The sequence below is a fragment of the Macaca nemestrina genome, chromosome 5 (assembly GCF_043159975.1).
Source record: "Macaca nemestrina isolate mMacNem1 chromosome 5, mMacNem.hap1, whole genome shotgun sequence".
In the NCBI taxonomy this organism is placed as follows: domain Eukaryota; kingdom Metazoa; phylum Chordata; class Mammalia; order Primates; family Cercopithecidae; genus Macaca; species Macaca nemestrina.
This window is the reverse complement of record NC_092129.1, coordinates 115,797,085-115,817,291: the sequence shown is the minus strand read 5'-3', so window position 1 is coordinate 115,817,291 and position 20,207 is coordinate 115,797,085. Positions and strand designations below refer to the sequence as shown.

General features: G+C 37.7%; 1 protein-coding gene across 3 annotated transcripts in view; it reads left to right on the top strand.

Annotated features, from left to right (window-relative positions):
• LOC105479487 (collagen type XIX alpha 1 chain) overlaps positions 1-20,207 on the top strand; it is a 334,678-nt gene that overhangs the window by 302,684 nt on the left and 11,787 nt on the right. For 2 of the 3 annotated variants that reach the window (XM_011737482.3, XM_011737483.3), the window contains exons 47-49: positions 2,481-2,651; positions 4,713-4,779; positions 14,124-14,252. In XM_011737482.3, the coding sequence (XP_011735784.2) occupies positions 2,481-2,651; positions 4,713-4,779; positions 14,124-14,252 (367 nt within the window). Of the gene's footprint in view, positions 1-2,480; positions 2,652-4,712; positions 4,780-14,123; positions 14,253-18,251; positions 19,610-20,207 lie in introns of those variants that run through there. The other variant, XM_011737484.3, reaches the window with a different exon arrangement.

The following is a 20,207-nucleotide window of genomic DNA, read 5'->3' as shown; positions in this document are numbered from 1 at the left end:
TGAGGGGTTACAGAAATGGAAAGGGTAACTGAAAGTATAGTGAAGTTACTAGTAATGCCAATTATGTTATATGTTTTTGTGTTATTTGGAGTGTTAATGTCATTATTGCAATTTCTCTTTATTTCCTTTAATGAACCTCAACATTTTCTAGTAGAATTAATTTATACTAGAATTAACTTCTACTACAATTAATTTCCACTAGAATTAATAGAATTAATTTCTAGTAGAGTCATGCCACTGCAAGAAGTTACTCAAACATTGTTACTCAGTGTAATTCTATTAAGGGTTGCTATTGTATGTGAGTGTGGGCACATATGTTTGTATACTGGTGTCTAGTTTGCTAACTTTTATTTATTATTGTACAAGTCATCCATAATAACTGAAGGAAATGTGAAAATATAGATGATGTAAATTTAAAAGGAAATTTTAAAAATCTACCTTATCCCACTACACAGAGATAAGCCCTGTGATATTTGGACGTATTTCCATCTCTCTCACTCTAATACATAATATACACATATATTTATATGTATTAATATAAACATATACTTTTCCAAAAAGGAGCTTATACTGTCTTGTAAGTGACTTTTTTCACCTAATAATATATATTGATTATGTTGTCTTGTCTGTAAATATAAATCTGTATCTGCCTTTTAATTGCTGTATGTTATTCTACTCTTTGACCATACCTTATTTCACTTACCTGGTCTGCTGGGCATTTGGATTCCTTCTAGTTGTCATAATAATAAACATCACTACAACGAACATCTTTGTACCTAACTTATAAAATAATTTTAATATGTTGAAGATTGCATTTATCTTGCACATGATCAGAATATTAATTATTGATCAAAGTGTGCTAATATTTTTTCTAGTCATCTCAGAAATGTCTCCAAATGTAAGCTGGAGTGAGACTTGTATGCAGATATATTTTTATAACTAAGACAGTAGCATTGATACTAGGCCCAACTGCTTTTATTTCTTTCCACATGGCTTCTTTCTATATCAGATTCTATGATCACATAAATCTCTGTTACTGTTCATTTATTTTTATTTTTTAAGTCAAGAGAAATAGAGTTTGGCCTTCTGCAGAGTAGTCATAGTTAAAAGAATAATATAATGAGATATAGGGCAGCTTCAAGCATCATTCCATCATATTTGGTGTGAGGATCACCTCCTGGAGTTATACAACTGAATATTTGAAAATTTATTACTGAAGCAACTGCCATGATCCGTCTCTCTCTCTCTCTCTCTCTCTCTCTCTCTCTCTCTCTCTTTCTCTCATTCTCTCTCTCTCTCTCTCTCATTCTCTCTTGCACAAACACATACAGTAGCAGACACATTCCAGGATAAAAAACAGCATCAAGCAAACTTCATATCAGATTTAGTCACATCTAATATAATATTTTACTGATTAATTATAACATCTTGTTCAACTGATTCTTGTTTTATGTTTTGTTTTCTTTTTAAGACAGAGTTTCGCTCTTGTTGCCCAGGCTGGAGTGCAATGGTGTGATCTCGGCTCACCACAACCTCCACCTCCTGGGTTCAAGCGATTCTCCTGCCTCAGCCTCCTGAGTAGCTGGGATTACAGACATGTACCACCACACCTGGCTAAATGTTTTGTATTTTTAGTAGAGACGGGATTTCTCCATGTTGGTCAGGCTGGTCTTGAACTCCCGACCTCAGGTGATTTGCCCGCCTCAGCCTCCCAAAGTGCTGTGATTACAGGCGTGAGCCACCGTGCCCAGCCCAACTGATTCTTCTATAGTTCATTTATACTATCAAGTAAATGATCTCAGTGACATCCTCCCCCCAGTCACCTGCTTTGATCTTTTCAATGGCTCTCCCTTCTCACCTTCCTGTGGGTATATATTTAGGGCACAGGGATCACACTCACGTGCACACACACACAAACATGCACACACATGCACATGCATACAAGTGTAAAGCACAAATACAGAAAACAAACCTGAAGCGTCTAATAAAGACGAAACAAATGGGAAAGCCACGGGTGGGGAGAGCACATGATTTAGGAGAGATTTTGAGTGTCCTGAAGTTTTTTTAAGTGAAAAGTCTCAGTAATGAGATCCTCTTGGCAATCTTCCTTTATCATTGCAAAGGAGACCCAGACCTCAAGTGATAGCTGGTATTGACACTCAAAACTGCCATCATCCTAGATGGGCAACCAAGTACAACTAACATTCTCACTATCTTTTATATGTTAAGTACTGCCAAGGTGCCAGGCATTGTTCTGAGCACTTTACTTGGGTGAATTCATTTGGTTCTGAAAATAGCCCTATTTAATGGATACTATTAATATGCCCCTTTGTAGGAGGGGAGGCTAGGACACAGAGAGTTTAAGTTATTTATCCAAGGCCCAACAGCTAATAAGTGCCAGTATGAATCCAGAACTTTTGCTCTCAACTATAGCTAATGCTAGAAGAGATTATTCTTTATTATTATTTTTTCCTTAACAGGGTGATCAGGGGATTCCAGGAGACAGAGGCCCACAAGGTGAACGGGGAAAACCAGGCCTTACAGGCATGAAGGGGGCCATCGGTCCTATTGGTCCACCAGGAAACAAGGGCTCAATGGGATCCCCTGGCCACCAAGGCCCTCCAGGCTCTCCTGGCATCCCTGGCATTCCGGTAAGTAGTGCTAAGAGCTTCAGGGCTCCTGACTTGTACTGACCATGTATCCCTTTTACAATGAAAGCAATGATAATGCCTTTCAAATAAATAAAACAAACCTAAACTGGTCCCTGTGAGGGCAACAATAGCTGTCATTTAAAGTTATGTGCCAGATCCTCTACTAAGCACTTACTATACATTACCTCATTTGATCTTCATAATCATTCTGGAAGGATTGGTATCCTTTTCAGCCGACTTTTATAAATGCATAAAATGAGTATTGACTTGCCCAAGGTCACAGATTTATTAAGTGGATCAGACCCAGGTCTGGATGGCTTCAAAACCGTGCTTTTAAATACAGGTATTATCTCTAATGTCTCCTTACACTACACAGAAACCACATATGCCTGTTTCATACTGCTATGAAACGTGTCCGTTTCATGCTCTATTTTGTTGACTATCAGAACAACAAATCTGCCATGAGTAGTGCTTTGAAGTAGAAACCACTTAGGCCAAGAGTGTTTAGTGAAGGAAGCCCGTATCTTTATTAATCCTCAAGAGGAGTGGTGAGTGGCTATTCTGCAGAGGAATTTAATCTGAAAATATCCATGTTAGGAAGAAAGGAGGGTCCTGAAGTGAAGTAGGGCAGTTAAAGACACATTCTCCTCAGATAATCAACCACTACCAGATATAAAGCAAAACTGAGTTTTCACACAGTTTTCATACTTTATTTCTGCCCACTCTCCTGAAACTCTACTTCCGTAAAGCCTGTGTAACTTCAGCTCTCGGCGTTGTGTCAGTAATTGGTATTAGATGCATTAACTAAAGTTCATTAATGAAATAGAACATTCTTGGAATTATTCTGTCCTACAGGAATCATCACTTTATAAGCCCGTCACATTGGATTGTTTTTATTTTTATTTTTTGGCTTTCTAAGTCAGTTTGTTGTTACAGATGAACTAGCACCATTGTGTTAGGGAACCCCACAACAATATTGTTATCACATATCTACACACAGACAGGATAGAGGAATTTTCAGCGAAGAGTGATGAGGAACCTACCCAGGAATGTTTATAAATTAAGGCTCACTATCTAATTAGGCTCTGCTTCATTCTTAAATTCATATTGCGTGGCGATTTTCCATAGAGCTTCCAACTCTCTCATCTGACCATCTTCTGTTAGGGTTTTTGTTCATGTATATATCTCAAAGTGGATAGTTGGCAGTGGGGCTTATTGCCTTTGTCACAACCTCCAATCTTCAACATATTGTCTTTAATGCCACACATACACCCCTGGATAATAATCACCAACTATGAAGAGTAATAAAATACTTTGAAATTCTAACCATCAAGAAAAAAATAATAACTCTTTTAAAAATATCAAGGTATTATAATAAAACATTACTGTTATAAATGTTAGATTCTTTGTCAAATGCATGTGGATTTACTTCAACAGGTGGAAAATTCAGCTGACATTATTTGCCTGCTTCCTTTTACCAGATCCCAATTAAGAAAAGAAAATTACTTAATACCTATATACTTGCAATGTGTAAGTTACAGAATAAACTTTATGATGAAATGGGTAAAGCTTGCTTTTATCCCATGAATACAACATTTTTGAAAATAATCCAGCATACTTGCAGTTCTGTTCCAGGTTGTCTTCCTTTGAAAATACATTGTATCAGTTAGACATTGACTTTGCCATCCAGGGATTGGTTAGAAGTTAAATTGTGGTTAGACTACTAACATCATGATTACACTTTTTAGATTATTTAACCTGATAAAATGAAGTAATAGGAATGTCTTCCCTAACTGTATAAAGCCATGTGTCTCCATTTAATAGGAAACCTGTTGATACCACTGATTATGATTCCAGCCCATAGCTTTTAAAGCAATTATGCACTTCAGCTTCTTCCCAGAATTTGGTCAATGCAACACATATTTATTGCCCAATATAGTCAACTGCCAAAAGCATTTTTCTTGATAAATGGATCTCTACAGAAGTTCCAACCCAATATTTCTATTCTTTATTCATTTGTGCTATGCTCTATTTTAACAGACCTTTTTTTTTCTTCTTCAGGCTGATGCAGTTTCATTTGAAGAAATAAAGAAGTATATTAATCAAGAGGTCCTAAGGATTTTTGAAGGTTAGATTTTCTTAATAACATTTTTGAATTTTTCACTGATTCCCACCTCCCATCTACCATGGGGAATCCCTCCAGCAACATTCTCAAAAGACGGCCATGCCACAAAAACCTTAAGGGGCAGCCCATTTTATGATGGGACAGCTGTTTGATGAAAATTGTTCTTTACACAAAGTTAACTTTTGCCTCCCTGGAACTTCCTTTCATTATACCTGCTCTGTAAAACAACACAGGTAAAGTTCCTGCTTGTACTCACATGACAGCCCTTTGAGTATTTTTCCATATCCCTCATACTTATCCTTAGTTTTCTCTTTTATGAAGTAAATGTGTCTAGCTCCTCCACTATTATCACCCCTGGGAAACATTTAATTTATAAATGACTCTCATTTACCAAGGAATATTTTGACCAATGCAGAGTAGTGTCTTTTTATTTAGACCAAAGTCAGCAAACTGAACCCCCTAGCCAAAGCCATTGCCACCTGCTTTGTACAGCCTACAAACTGAGAATGGTTTTTGCTTTTTGGTCGGGAGCGGTGTGAATGAGTTATATTTTAAAATAGTTTTTAAAAATCAAAAGAATATTTCATGATATGTGAAAATTATCTGAAATTTGAATTTGTTTCCATAAATAAAGTATGCATATTCCTTTACCTCTTTTCTCTGGCTGCTATCCCACTACAGCAACAGGACTGAGCAACTGTGACAATATGGTCCATAAAGGCTTAAATTTTTACTATCTGGCCCTTGCAGAGAAAGTTCTGACCCCTGCTCTAGATACTTCAATAATTCATCCTAAGATGTATTGGTTTTTTGAAAAAGGCATCCGTATTATTCTGTTGATGCATTTTGAGTTTTCAGTTAACTAACAGCCCTGGATCTTCCTTGTTAAAATATTTTTAAATGAGGTGTTTATCATTATGGACTGTGTGTTTATTTTTTAAATCTAAGTGTGTGATCTTATGTTTCCTCTTATTAATTTCAAAACATTTGTGTTCATATCTTGTTCCAACCTGAAGATGTCTTTTGGAATGTTGTCTCTTGTAGAGCAGGTTGGCTGACCCTATAACTTTATGTCATGCTAAATTTCATAAGCATGCCATCATTCTAGTTGTTGATAGAAATGTTGACTAAAAAAGCCAAGAGTCAAGGATTAGGTCTTTCTAAATGCCACAGGATTCTTTCTGTCCACTTGTAAATCATCTTCTAATCTATTATTTAGTGAGCTCTGAATCCATTTCGTTGTCCTAAAACTCACCCTACATTTCTTTGTCTATTTGCAAGGAATTGACAGTATCACGTGATTTTGACAAATGGTTTGCTAAAATCAAAATCACTCTTCTGAACTGTAAGATTTAACAAATAAATCCATGTTAGCTCTCATGGTTCTTACTTCCTTTGCTTAGCATCCACAAGCCAAAAATAGATTGTTGAATTTTTTAAGGAAAAAGATTATAAGATGCCCCAAGTCGATCTTGAGTCCATTGCTTCAAACATGGAATCAGCTCTTCTCCAAGGAGTCTTGATTATTTTAAATAATAATTAGCAGTAGAGACTGAAATCTTGGTGCTTGGATGCACATTGTCTTGTTTTATATGAGAACTGGAAATACAGTAGAGTAACACCGGGACTTGTAGCTACTTTAATGACAAAACCAAAAAAAAAATGTTTTTTTTGTTGTTGTTGTTTGTTGGTTTGTTTTTTGAGATGGAGTCTCATTCTGTCACCCAGGCTGGAGTGCATTGACGTGATCTCGGCCCACTTCAACCTCTGCCTCCTGGGTTCAAGCGATTCTCCTGCCTCAGCCTCCTGAATAGCTGGGATTACAGGCACCCGCCACAAACCCGGCTAATTTTTGTATTTTTAGTAGACACGGGGTTTCACCATGTTGGCAAAAAATGCTTTTTAAAGGTCAAGAATTTATGCTGTTGATTTTAATTTATCTTGATCTTTACTAAGTATCTTTATCATGCTCTGATATGACAGTTTACTAATACATTTGTCCACTCTTTTGTTGAGCTACCAGTAATTTTAATGTTGCCCTTATATTTGGAAGTCTTTTCTCCCTTCCTTCTTTCCTTCCTTCCTTCCTTCCTTCCTGTCTTTCTTTCTCGTTCCTTCCTTCCTTCCTTCCTTCCTTCCTCCCTCCCTCCCTCTCTCTCTCTTCTTTCTTTCTTTCTTTCTTTCTCTTTCTTTCTTCCTTTCTTTCTTTCTTTCTTTCTTTCTTTCTTTCTTTCTTTTCTTTCTTTCTTTCTTTCTTTTCTTCTCTTGAATCAAACATTATGGACTACACTCTAAACTTTGCAATCCAAACACTCATTTCCCCCTCAGCAAGTTTGAAAAAAGACAACTGTTTGAAAAAAGACATCTCAGGCTCTTCAGGGGAATACTGAAGAACATACTCATGGCTACAGAATTTGCAGTGTTCAGTGCACAGTGAAAATGCTGGTGCACTTGTTAAAAAATGATTAAGAATTTTAAGACAGCAATAGTAAAGCCATAAACTAAACATGGGGCCCTATGTGACTGCATAGGTAGCATGTCCATGAAAGGCAGTCCTGGGGAGAGGACATCTAGGATCTCAGATAGTATCCATGCGTTTAGTTGACCTCTATCATGAAAAGAGAAATGTCAGCATATATGTGTTTTTGAATTGCAATCTAAAGTTTTCCTTTAACTCTTAATCTCTATGGGCTCTAGTGTCTTTATTTATCTTTTATCTCAGGGAGCTTTAATCCTGAACTTCAATCTCTTAAGAGGCTTTAGATAAAATCATATATTTAATAGTCAGTAATTAACCCATATTTTGGAAGCTGATTAAGAATGTCAGAAAATAGGCCGGGCGCGGTGGCTCATGCCTGTAATACCAGCACTTTGGGAGGCCGAGGCGGGCGGATCACAAGGTCAGGAGATCGAGACCACGGTGAAACCCTGTCTCTACTAAAAATACAAAAAATTAGCCGGGCGCGGTGGCAGGCGCCTGTAGTCCCAGCTACTCAGGAGGCTGAGGCAGGAGAATGGCGAGAACCCGGGAGGCGGAGCTTGCAGGGAGAATGGCGAGAACCCGGGAGGCGGAGCTTGCAGTGAGCTGAGATCGCGCTACTGCACTCCAGCCAGGGGGACAGAGCGAGACTCTGCCTCAAAAAAATAAAAAAATTTAAAGAAAGAATGTCAGAAAATATAACCAAACATTTTCAGGAAAAAAAAAAAAAGTGACATGTTGAGATATAAAAGGTGTTCGTTTTACAAGTCCATCAGACACTGGATGAAGGTGTGGCCCCTGGCAGCCTGCCCTGTGCATTCAGCAGAAGAGACACTTCTACTTCCTCCTGGGGAAGGCTCCCAGGCCATTCTGTGGCTCCTCTCAAGAAGGGCTATCAGTCTTCTGAGGAGGCAGGTCAGGGGAGTTGGGCCACTCTCCATCTGTCTTGGGGCAGGCTCACCAGGCTTCTGCTTTCTGAGAAGCTCCTCCTCTGAGTCTGAATCCTTCCTCTCTGAGTTCCTGCCCCTCCTTCCTCTGTCAGAGCCCACCTGCCTGGAAGCTGACAGGTGCAGCGTCCTCCCCAGGTCTCTGGCTTCACACCCATCTCTCCTACTGCCTCTCTGTCTCTTCCAGCCTGGCCAGGTCCAGGAGAGTGGCTGGACCCCCACCAGAGCTAGTAGTCCCTCAGAAACCACAGGTGTCTTAGCCTCAAAACAATATTTTAAAGTGACCCATAAGGAAACTATTTTCTGAGACTTCTAAACTCTGAGACTCCCTGTGTGATATCCCTCTCCTTTTATCTCTCTTGACACTAGTCCAGCAAAACTGTCCTCCCAAACAAAACTGTGCCTGAAACCCAGAATTTAGTTATTTAGCATTTAAGTTAATTTGTCCCAAGATCATTTCAATTTACTCCATTTAATTTTCCACTTAGAAATCACCTTTTCCATGGCTTCTGAACACCATTTACAAAAAAGAAAAAAGAAAACTCCATTTTCACAAATCATAGAGCCCCAAGGTCACAGTTACCGTTTTCAGAAAGCTTTTTCTCTAAAAGCAAAGATTATTTTTCACATGTTAAAGCAGTTAAAGTTAAGTAGTACAGACAGCTAACTGCTACACTTAAGTAGCACCCGTCTCCCTCCCTTTTTCTTAGTGGTTTCACAAGAGACAGTGTCAACAACAGCTAATGCTATCTCTGCTCCACGCACCCCTGCACATCTGCAGCCTCGAGAGCCATTCTCTCCGAGCAGCAAGTCGCAGACTGTCAGCCCGGGCTTGAGGGAGTCCTTGGAAGATCCTGCTCTCCAACTTTATCATCCCAAGTGTCCAGATTACACCCTCTAGTGAAACCCTAGACCAGGATGACCCAAACTTTGAACCCTCCTCTTGTGGCTTTTTAACCCCCTTTGGGGCTTCCCAGGTGACTCCACTGATACAACACCCTGCAAATCTCACACCTTGAGCTATTTTCCAGACCACCTAACCTCCCTTCAACTTCCTGGTGCCCCTTCCCAAACCTAACTGTGGCGGAAAGAGATGTCTTTTCACCAATCCCATGTCTAGGTTCCAGATTGATCACTATGCACGAATATATATCCTTTCTGAAGTTCAATTAAATCCCCAATTTGATTGTCCAACAAGTCAAGTCCTTTTGCTAGTAAAGTGACCACACAGGACAAGGACAGATATCATCCATGTGTCTCAGCTTAGCATTTGGCTTTAGGAGGGCTTTCTAGCTGCCAGTGATGCTGCCCACACAATGGAGGGTCTTGCCAGATCTGAGAAGTTTAATTCTTGCTATTACACTGTCCTATTATGCTTGGGAATTTACATCGACATGCAGGAAGAATTTACCAACCTATGCAAAAATGTGTACTAACATCTGGCTCTCTCGGTTCTTGAGTCAGACATGGGGCCAACAAGCCCACACCTCCAGCTGTGGGAGAAAAGAAAGATTAAGGCTAAGTATTCCTAAACAATGTTTCTGCCTCTAGATTTTCAGTGTTCAGAAAATCCCCTTACCTATGTTTTCTTGATTTTTCATACATATATTTCATATATATATGAATGTGTGTAAATATGTGTGATCCTGTTTTCTTATTCCAAGGTTGTAACATCTTTTCTTACCTCTCTACAAGTAAGATATTCATTTATATATACATATTTGTATATGTACTTATTTATATACACATCATCTGATAAATATACATCATTGATGAGATTTTATATATATATATAGAGAGAGAGAGAGAGTTAAAAAACATATTTTCCACTACATAGTCTCCGTTTCTTCCAATTTGCTGCTTTCTGTTTTTTTGGTTGCAACTCTGTTGTTCAGTTTATAGGATTTCCTCAGTGTCCAGTAATCCTTGGATGTCTGCATACATAAGAGCAGGGTTTTAAAAACCGATTGAAAGCTCTGAGTGAACAGTGGGGCTTGCCAACCTCGAGTTTCACTCAGGGTAGCCCAGTTGGACTTTTTAAGTGAAGGACCCTTAATTTCAGTGTCTTTAACTCTTTCCTCTCAGTCTGGTCAGATTCCCCCGCGGAGACATTTCACTTCCTGCCTGGCTGCGAGCTCAGCTGCTTCAGATTTTCAGTTTGGAAGCCTGAGTCTCAATGGAGCCCGGGCTCCTCAGTGCAGAGGCAGACTACTACCCTTTTCAGATAATAATAAACCTTCAGCATCTTGCTAGGGATGGGGACAGTCACCTGCCCAGCTTTATAGAGAAAGGAATTTCAACAACTACTAAAACAGGCTTTCAATCCGTGCTCCTTATTTTAGTTCCCCTCTTTCACCCCCACTTCCAGAGGTAACTTGTACTGCCAATTCTAAGCCTTCTGAGGATTTTGTAGTTTAGATCAAGTTATTCCTCTACTTCTAGTCTAAGAGTTTAGTTGTCTTGAGTTTGCTAAGTAATGTATCACTCAACCATCTGGTTCTCACCTCCCAAAATTGTGCTGATATTGTCTCCTTTCATATGCTCCCCCATTCTTGTCTGTTTATGCCTTTAAGAGGATTGTTTTGCTAGGATTCAGGAGGTAGTTAAAGCAGATCCATGTGTTTAATCCACCATCTTTACCCATGATAGTTCAAAGCAACATACTCATAAAGGTGGCGAATGATTCAGACAGAGACAAATGAAGTGGTAACCACCTTATGAACCACAAAATAAATATGAATCCACCAAATGATACTGTTGAATTAACAGTTAAAAATGAAACTAGAATATCATTATAAAAATATCACAGGAAATTACTCTTCTGATATTTTTGCCCTTTAGGAGAGAACTGTATTTAATTTTGATTTCCACATTTAGGAGACATTTATGGAAAAGCCCTGAAATAATGGAACCAAAAAGAGATTTACAAAATAGATTGTGAAGCCTATGAGTAAAAGTTATTTAACCTGAATGCTGATATGTAACAATATGACTGATTTCCCAAGGGAAATACTCATTAACTGCTCTCTGTTTCCATAATGGGGTAGCAAAATGAAATAAATTGAAGTTATACCAAGAAAATGGATAATCAGACATTTCCATGGGCATTCGGAGAAGATTAATTTCTGTCTTTGATATTTACAAATTTTATCTGTGAAATAGTAGACACGGGCCAGATGACGTGTGTGTCTTCCTTCCTCCTCTAAAACACGTAGTTTATCATCACATTAATATTAATGTCTATATTATAGTAAGGAGCCCATTCTCCAAAGAAGCCAAGCTTTGGTCTCATTTGTTAGAGTGACTGCTGTGGCTTTGCCTTGGCAGATGGCAAATGTGTGTTTGGTTTATGCATGCTTATATCTGAACTCTTCAATTTCCTGCCTCATTAGAAAGCATAGCCAAAAACAGTTTAATTGACTGAAGATCCCTGAAAACAGAGGAAAAGCAATTAAGAATAAAGGCCTTTACAATTCATTTGGATGCTCTGAAACATATTATTGTAAATTATAGAGCATTAGGGTAGGGTTCAGAAGAGGTAATTACCCTTATGCTAAATGACTGTTTCTGAGTGTATCTCAAAGCCAGATAATTTACAGCTAGAAGTAGTAAAAATAATTTTCTGTTTTGCTAAAAATATTACAAACCACCAAAGTACTTCTAAATTCAATTCATATATTAAAGAAGAAAAATTAGTACTGTGAATATTTGTGTTTCAACATTGAAGGTATTTACAGAGACATGTTTCAAATTAAGAAAAATTGTACTGAAATACATCTCTCTTTTGAAGTGCAGAACAACAAATATTATGCAAAGTTTCAAACTGTGATTATTGAATTTCATATTTATTATAAGGCCCCAAGTTCATAATTTGATGTAATAAAGATATTATATGTACATTCAATATGATGATTTGTAAAACTAAAACTATATATTAATTATCTATTTGTTTTATTTATTAGTTACTAGAATAAGATGTATTAATATCAACCAAACATCCCAGGTAGATAGTGAGGTAGTAATACTGGAGGGCAGGTGATTTCATATCACTCCTTGGGACCAGCATCCATGAGATCCCTGTTGGCCTCCCATTCATCCTTCAGTCTACAGCCAGAGATTCTAGTCCTGTGCAGGTTGTGGTATGTTTCCATTCTGCTTGCTTTGTGACATGAGAATGTGAATGTAGGTGATTGCTTTTTGGATAATGACAGTCAATGCTTTATATCTATTGGGGCTTTTGCCTTAATAATTCTATATGAAAAAATAATTCTTTTTCTTTCTTAACCAGTATGGGCCTACATTGTTTTTAAAGGATTGTTTTAATTGAAAATTCATGGGAAAACAGATTTTCCTCAGAAGTAATTTACTCTTTATTTTAAAATTTACATAAAATAAAAGATACATATCTGTTTAAGTATGCCTTTGCAATTCAATTAAATCAACTAAACTGAGTGAAAAGACTGGAGAACGTGGAAGTAACTCTTTACAAGATCTATATGATTTGGGCTTCGTGTTTTCTAACCGACGGCTATAGTTTCTACTATGTTGTGGTCTGTCATTTGGTCTTTACTTACAAAATAAATACTAATTTCCTCAGTAAAAAAAACTTTTCTGGAAGATTTGTCTGCACCAAACCCAGAGTGAAGTTTTTAAATTAAATATTCATTCCTTATGACACACATGTATCTTTGAAAAACTATGTGTAAATTATTTCAAAATAAAACCATTTAAATTACTAAGAGATTTTTGAAGAAGTTATGCAAAAAGAAAAAGAAAAACTTCTTATCATGGCAAGGATAGAGCCTCCTCAAGTTTTCTGTTTGAAATCTAGTTGTTCATATATTAGATTTTTTTAATGTGAGGTATACCAAATATAAACAAACCAAGCAATTTTAAGAAAGACTCCAATGATAGATCACATTTATAATGGCCCTGGAATGAGTTAATGATTTTACCAAAATTAATTTTATTCGGTAGTAAAATATTCCATATGCTTTTTTTTTAGTTATCTGTTGCTGCATAAGAAAATACCTCCAAATGTTGGTGGCTTAAAACATTTATCTTACATTTCACATTATAAACGTTTATTATCTCACATTTTTTATGGGTCAGGGGCTTGAAGTGTTGCTTAATTGTATGGATCTGGTTAGGATCTCTCATGAAATTGCAGTCAGGATGTCATTCAGAGCTACAGTCATTTGAAGGCTTGACTAGGGCTGGATGATCTGCTTCCAAGTTCATGCACGTGGCCACTGGCAAGTAGCATCAGTTCTTCCCCACGTGGGCCTCTCCACAGGACTTCTTGGGTGCTCTCACTCCATGTCAGCTGCCTTCCTGCAATGAGTGATCTAAGAGAGAAAGCAACTAGGAAGCCACGATGTCTTTTATGACCTCATCTCTCTAGTTGCCCACTATTAATTCGGCCTTTTTCTTTTCACTAGAAATGAAAAGTCTAGCCCCCATTCAAAAATAGAATTAAACTCCAACTTTGGAAGACAGTGTCAAAGAATTCGTGAATATATTTTAAATTACCACACATACGTTCACAACCTTGCTGGAAAGTGCCTTAAAGTTATTAGGAAATCATTTTTTAATGTGAACCTAAACTCTCTCCACATGCCATTACCACAGGTTAGATTCCATGCTAGTGTTCTGTCCGCTAGATGGTTACATCTCAGAAGCACTGAAAATTCTCAGACTTTCTGAGTGACACAGCTGGTCTACATCTATACACAAACAACTTTGTGCAATTGATTTTATTTGTGTAATCAAAAAACTCAGCAGTCAGACCAGTTGGTAAATTAGATGTGCTTAAATTAAAAATTAAATCTTTTTGTTTGTTTGATTTCATGTATCTTGAAATTTTTTGACATAAAATATTTCTGTTCCATGATATATTATTTTTTCTTCTATACATGAAGAGAGGATGGCTGTATTCCTATCCCAGCTTAAGCTGCCGGCAGCAATGTTGGCTGCCCAAGCTCATGGGAGGCCTGGGCCACCAGGAAAGGATGGGTTGCCTGGGCCACCAGGAGACCCTGGACCCCAAGGTAAGTCTTCAAATGTAATATTGGCTTTTTGATTTTTAACCTTCTGTATTTATAACATGTTAGTCACAGTTAAGGAAAAAAGTATGTATGTATGTATGTACTTTATATATTACATATATACATATATGTAATATATAAAATGGTTTCATATGTAATCTCTTTATAATATTTGACATTCTAGAAGTAGATGTTTAACTATTACTACTTCAGATTTAAAACCAAATGAGAGTTACCTGGTATTCTAAATGTATTGTAATAATAATATTTGTTAAAACAATAACAGCAATAATGTGTGTTTATATATCATTATTATCTAGGAATCTTAGAATTTTTTAGGCCTCCCCTTTTGGTGTAAGTTAAACAAGTTTCCATCATCTTAGGATCTTAAATAAACTGAGGAAAGAGTTTTAGGAGACTCAAATACAAATAGTTATTTGGTTCTAAAATATATTTTTAAGAAATTTTAGAATCTTTCTGCTTTGAATAAAGCTTGTGGGTGGTAACTTGAATGTTAAAGAATTTTTCGCATGATTTCTAAAGTTCTTAAAACCCAACTTATATTGGCAAAAAATTTTGTTCCACTTATGACAACTTGACAAGAGACATTATCTTAAGTATAGCTTAACTAAATTAATCTGACAAAGCCATTTTCTAGAAGTACGATTTGCAATCCAGCAAAGTGGCCAAATAGGCCCAGGCTTAGAAGAGTCAACAATTCTGAAAGGGAAATATTAAATTCAGTGAGTACATATCATGAAAGATAAGACCCCAGGAAAACTGCTTCTTATTGTTAACAATGGAGGATCTCAGGTTCCTTCCTTGAAATAATCAAAAGCAACTTGTATAAAGAAAAGAGGAAATTAACACTAAAATAAGAATGCAGTCCAAAATAATATATACACAAAGAAGTGTTTTTCTGTCACCAGTTTCCTTCCTACTGCTATTCTGTAATATTGAGCCTTGTTTTCTGAAGTGTCCCTAAGTGACTGATGTGCCCTTCCTCTTCTGAAGGAGCAACACCTGTTCAGTTCCCAGTAGCAGTGCCTGTTAGTATCCTAATATAACCTTATAACCTATAACCACGATTGCCAAGTCTTTGCGTTTAATTAGCACAATATAAAACAGGAACAGTTAAAATCTCTCTAGTTTTTTTAAAACCATACATATATTCCACCATTATCTTTAGATTATAGTGAAGTTTGGCAGATTGATGAAGGAAAGAGAAAATAGGATGAGGAGTAGCCCTCTTGTATACACTACTGTGTAGAGGGGGCTAATTATTATCTTTTGCTAGTTGGGTCTGTTCTGAAGTCAGAGTATATGAGACTGGCATGCAGATCTCGAAAGCTCATCTGAAAATGTGTAATGCCACAAGTCACATGAAGAATAAGCAGCGTTAACACCAATAGGAAGAAAACTTTGGATAGATCCTTCAAACAGTGGTAGTTTGAGAGGACAATAACAATGGAAAATTGAGATGATCAAGGAAAACAGCTCTGGAACTGGCGTCTCCTGTTCCACTCAAACACCTGGCTTCAGACACCTCACAGGTGCTGTGAAGGCCCATCTGGAAGGCTGTCAGTCAGAGGCAGTTCTAAACCCAGAGTATCAGTGAAACTTTTGGAAACAAGCCCTCTGTTCACCACTCCACTTGCCCTTCCTTTTGCAAAAGATTTCTATGGATTTTATCTGCTGTTGTGCCTCAAAGATTTAGACTACTTCTACTCCTGATAGGGCATCTGGATGCAATTCTTGAATTTGGAAGATATCCCCACATGATTTCCAGTTTCTTTGTGAACAAAGGTTTACTAAAATTGTCAAAACTTTTGTCTCCCCATTGGGTTTCTGACAACAGACATATCTTGACTACAACTTAGTAGATGTCTCCTTAACCTTTCCATAATACTTCCTTTTCAGTATTTGTTAGATTTGCCTAAAATTTAGCAACAAAAATAAATAAAACTTGCAAAACATAGAATTCATTTTTAAGGAATATTTGTTTCTTAAAAATATTTGTTTTTAAGGAATGTAAGTACAGTAGGCATGCTGTACTGATAATCCTGTTTAAAGGCACAGAAATCTCACTGAAAAGAAAGAGAATGAGAGGCTGCTGTTTAATTTTTGGTGCCTCTACAGAAGTGCACAAGAAATTGAAGGATTTTTCTCTAGTAGATAAATAGGTGTGACGCGCTCAGAAGATGAAGTTATACATGTAACTTACAAGCTTTGCTGTGCTCGATTTAAGTGTTTTTTTTTTTTCAAAAAGGAAAGAAAAAAATGCATTTAAAATCACCAGTGACCATGTAAACCTCAGGTGCTATTGTCTGAATTAGTCCTCTTAATGACACAGCATGATTGAGTTTAAGAAAGAGTTGAAGTCAGAAATGCAACATAGGTTGGGAAGAAAAGGTGGCTTCTGAATATGACACAGTGTGTTCTGCCACTCATCCATCCTGTCTGATGGTGGCTCCTCTGAAATTTCTAGAAGAGACATTTTGTTTTGTTTTGTTTTGTTTTCAGTGATTGTCAGGGAAGAAATCCATTTGGTTCCGAAATACATTTTTAAAAAATTTTAGAACCTTTCTGCTAATAGAGCTCATGGATGGTAACTTTTGAACTTTAAATAATTTTTCATGTGTCTTCTAAAGTTTTTGAAACCAAACGTTGCTTATATTGGCAAAAAACTTTGTTCCACTTATGACAATTTGACAATATTTATTATCTTAAATATAGCTTGACTAAATTAATCTGAAATTTAAAATTAAAATTAAGTGGTTGGTTTGAAATATGCACTACGGAGGCATGGGCAAGGACTTCATGTCTAAAACACCAAAAGCAATGGCAACAAAAGGCAAAATTGACAAATGGGATCTAATTATACTAAAGAGCTTCTGCACAGCAAAAGAAACTACCATCAGAGTGAACAGGCAACCTATAGAATGGGAGAAAATTTTTGCAATCTACTCATCTGACAAAGGGCTAATATCCAGAACCTATAAAGAACTCAATCAAATTTACAAGAAAAAAACAAACAACCCCATCAAAAAGTGGGCAAATGATATGAACAGACACTTCTCAAAAGAAGACATTCATACAGCCAACAGACACATGAAAAAATGCTCATCATCACTTGCCATCAGAGAAATGCAAATCAAAACCACAATGAGATACCATCTCACACCAGTTAGAATGGCAGTCATTAAAAAATCAGGAAACAACAGGTGCTGGAGAGGACGTGGAGAAATAGGAACACTTTTACACTGTTGGTGGGACTGTAAACTAGTTTAACCATTGTGGAAGACAGTGTGGCTATTCCTCAAGGATCTAGAACTAGAAATACCATTTGACTCAGCCATCCCATTACTGGGGATATACCCAAAGGATTATAAGTCATGCTGCTATAAAGACACATGCACACGTATGTTTATTGCGGCACTATTCACAATATCAAAGACTTGGAATCAACCCAAATGTCCATCAGTGACAGACTGGATTAAGAAAATGTGGCACATATACACCATGGAATACTATGCAGCCATAAAAAAGGATGAGTTCGTGTCCTTTGTAGGGACATGGATGCAGCTGGAAACCATCATTCTGAGCAAACTATCGCAAGAACAAAAAAACCAAATACCGCATGTTCTCACTTATAGGTGGGAATTGAACAATGAGATCGCTTGGACACAGGAAAGGGAACATCACACACCGGGGCCTATTGTGGGGAGGGGGTAGGAGGGAGGGATAGCATTAGGAGATATACCTAATGTAAATGACGAGTTAATGGGTGCAACACACCAACAAGGCACATGTATACATATGTAACAAACCTGCACGTTGTGCACATGTACCCTAGAACTTAAAGTATAATAGAAAAAAAAAAAAGTAAAAAAAAAAAAAAAAAAGAAATATGCACTATGGAATGAGTCCTTTATTTTATCTTTAGGAAAGGACAAAAGTATAAAGGGGTTTTGTAAAGTTTCCTGTGTTTATTCTGAGAAGCAGGAGACATATAGACAGCAGTGAGAAAATCGACGTGAGACTGTGAGAAGTACACAATTCATGTTGAAAAAAGGAAGAGCCGATCCTACCGAGATTCTGATCGTGAAAGCTTGAGGATCCGCCTTCAGCACCCTGATCTCCGCCTTCAGCACCCTGATCTTCTTAAAGTGAAAAGAAAAACCATTCGGATTCTGAGTTGCATTGCCTCATTTGCCGTTTTTCTAAGTTTCCAAAGGGGTGGTTGTTGATGTCTTTTTTAAATTGAAAACACTTCCAAACAGCTTTTAAATTTTAGCCATCCCATGGGGTTCTGAGTATTGGCTTCCTGCTGCCTTGAGAGGACTTTTCTTGGTGTCCATTCCCACCTGGGGCTTGCAGCACAGGGCCTCATGGCTGGTTCTCCTGGTTATGAGCTAAAATGTGCCACATCAGAATAAAAGAGACCCCAAGAAGCATGATTCAGCTGAGTTCCCCTATATAAACAGGAGAGGCGAATTTTCCTAACAGACCTTATTCTTTCAAGTGAGTTTTATGAGAAAAGACTTCACTTAAACTTTTTCTCAAACACAGCTGATTCTCCATCACCTCTTCCATTCAAGGAATAGATACCACACCTAAAGCCCTACTCATTTCAGAAGGAACCTCACATGTGGGGTCAGTAGGAAAAAACAGCTACATTCATTCCCTGCACCCTGCATCAGTTCCAAAAGGACAGTAGTGGGAGTAGTTGTTCTTACTTGTGCACTTTTAAAGTAATTGATCATACATACTGTTTATAGGAAGCACTTGTGATATATAGATTCGACCTTTCAAATTTATTAGCATTAGGGGCTTTGGATATGGGAGGACATGTGAGTGTGTGTCAGAATGACTGAAGGGCACTGCTATCAGTTGGTGGACCAGAAGCAGCGAGGCTAAACAACTTGTAAGGCACGAGGCAACCCCTAACCCCACCCCCACCATGCCCACCGTAAACAACTATCCCTCCTAAAATGCCAATAGCATCCATTTTCTGGCCTTTTTCCGGTATGTATACAGGTGCACGGATTTACAACTTTAGAAGTAAATCTCTGGAGTCAAAACTGAAATCTTCCTACTAGAAATAAACACAGTCTACCACCTGAAAAACTACACCAAGCACCAGGTTTCATCAATGACAAGTACCTCTAGATGCTTTCAATTAGGACACTGCTGGTGTTTTGTTTTCCTACATGAGCTACAGTTATATCAAGCTGTCCTCCTGTAGACTTTTTTTTTTTTTTGAGTCAGAGTTTCACTCTTGTTGCCCAGGCTGGAGTGCAATGGCCACAATCTCAGCTCACTGCAACCTCCGCCTCCTGGGTTCAAGCAATTCTCCTGCCTCAGCCTCCCAAGTAGCTGGGATTACAGGTGCCTGCCACTACGCCCAGCTAATTTTTGTATTTTTAGTAGAGATGGGGTTTCACCATGTTGGCCAGGCTGGTCTTGAACTCCTGACCTCAGGTGATCCGCCCACCTCTGCCTCCCAAAGTGCTGGGATTACAAGTGTGAGCCACTGTGCCTGGCCCATCCTGTAGACTTATTGTCTATGGAAATACATGTCTCTTTGCAGATAGACCTGCCTCTTCCAAATTTAAAGACAGGCCCACGCTGAAGAGATGAAACCCTTAATTCTATAAATGGGGAAAGGTGTTATTGACCTTGTTAGCATTCCTACCAGGAGTTTGTTATGAAGTAATAAAAAAAAAAAAAAAAAAAAAGGCCCTACGGCTTTATGGCAGCCCTCATAATGAATGAGCTTGGGACCTTAACAGGAAATTCAAGAGTAGAAAGTTCTTCTGTACTCGTGCAATTCAGTCGCTTTATCTATTAATAACAAGTAATTATTAACCTAATGAACTGAGAAATTTGTGCAAAGAAATTGTTACATTTGACAGAAGGGTAAATGTTACCTTATACAAATACACAAATTACAGT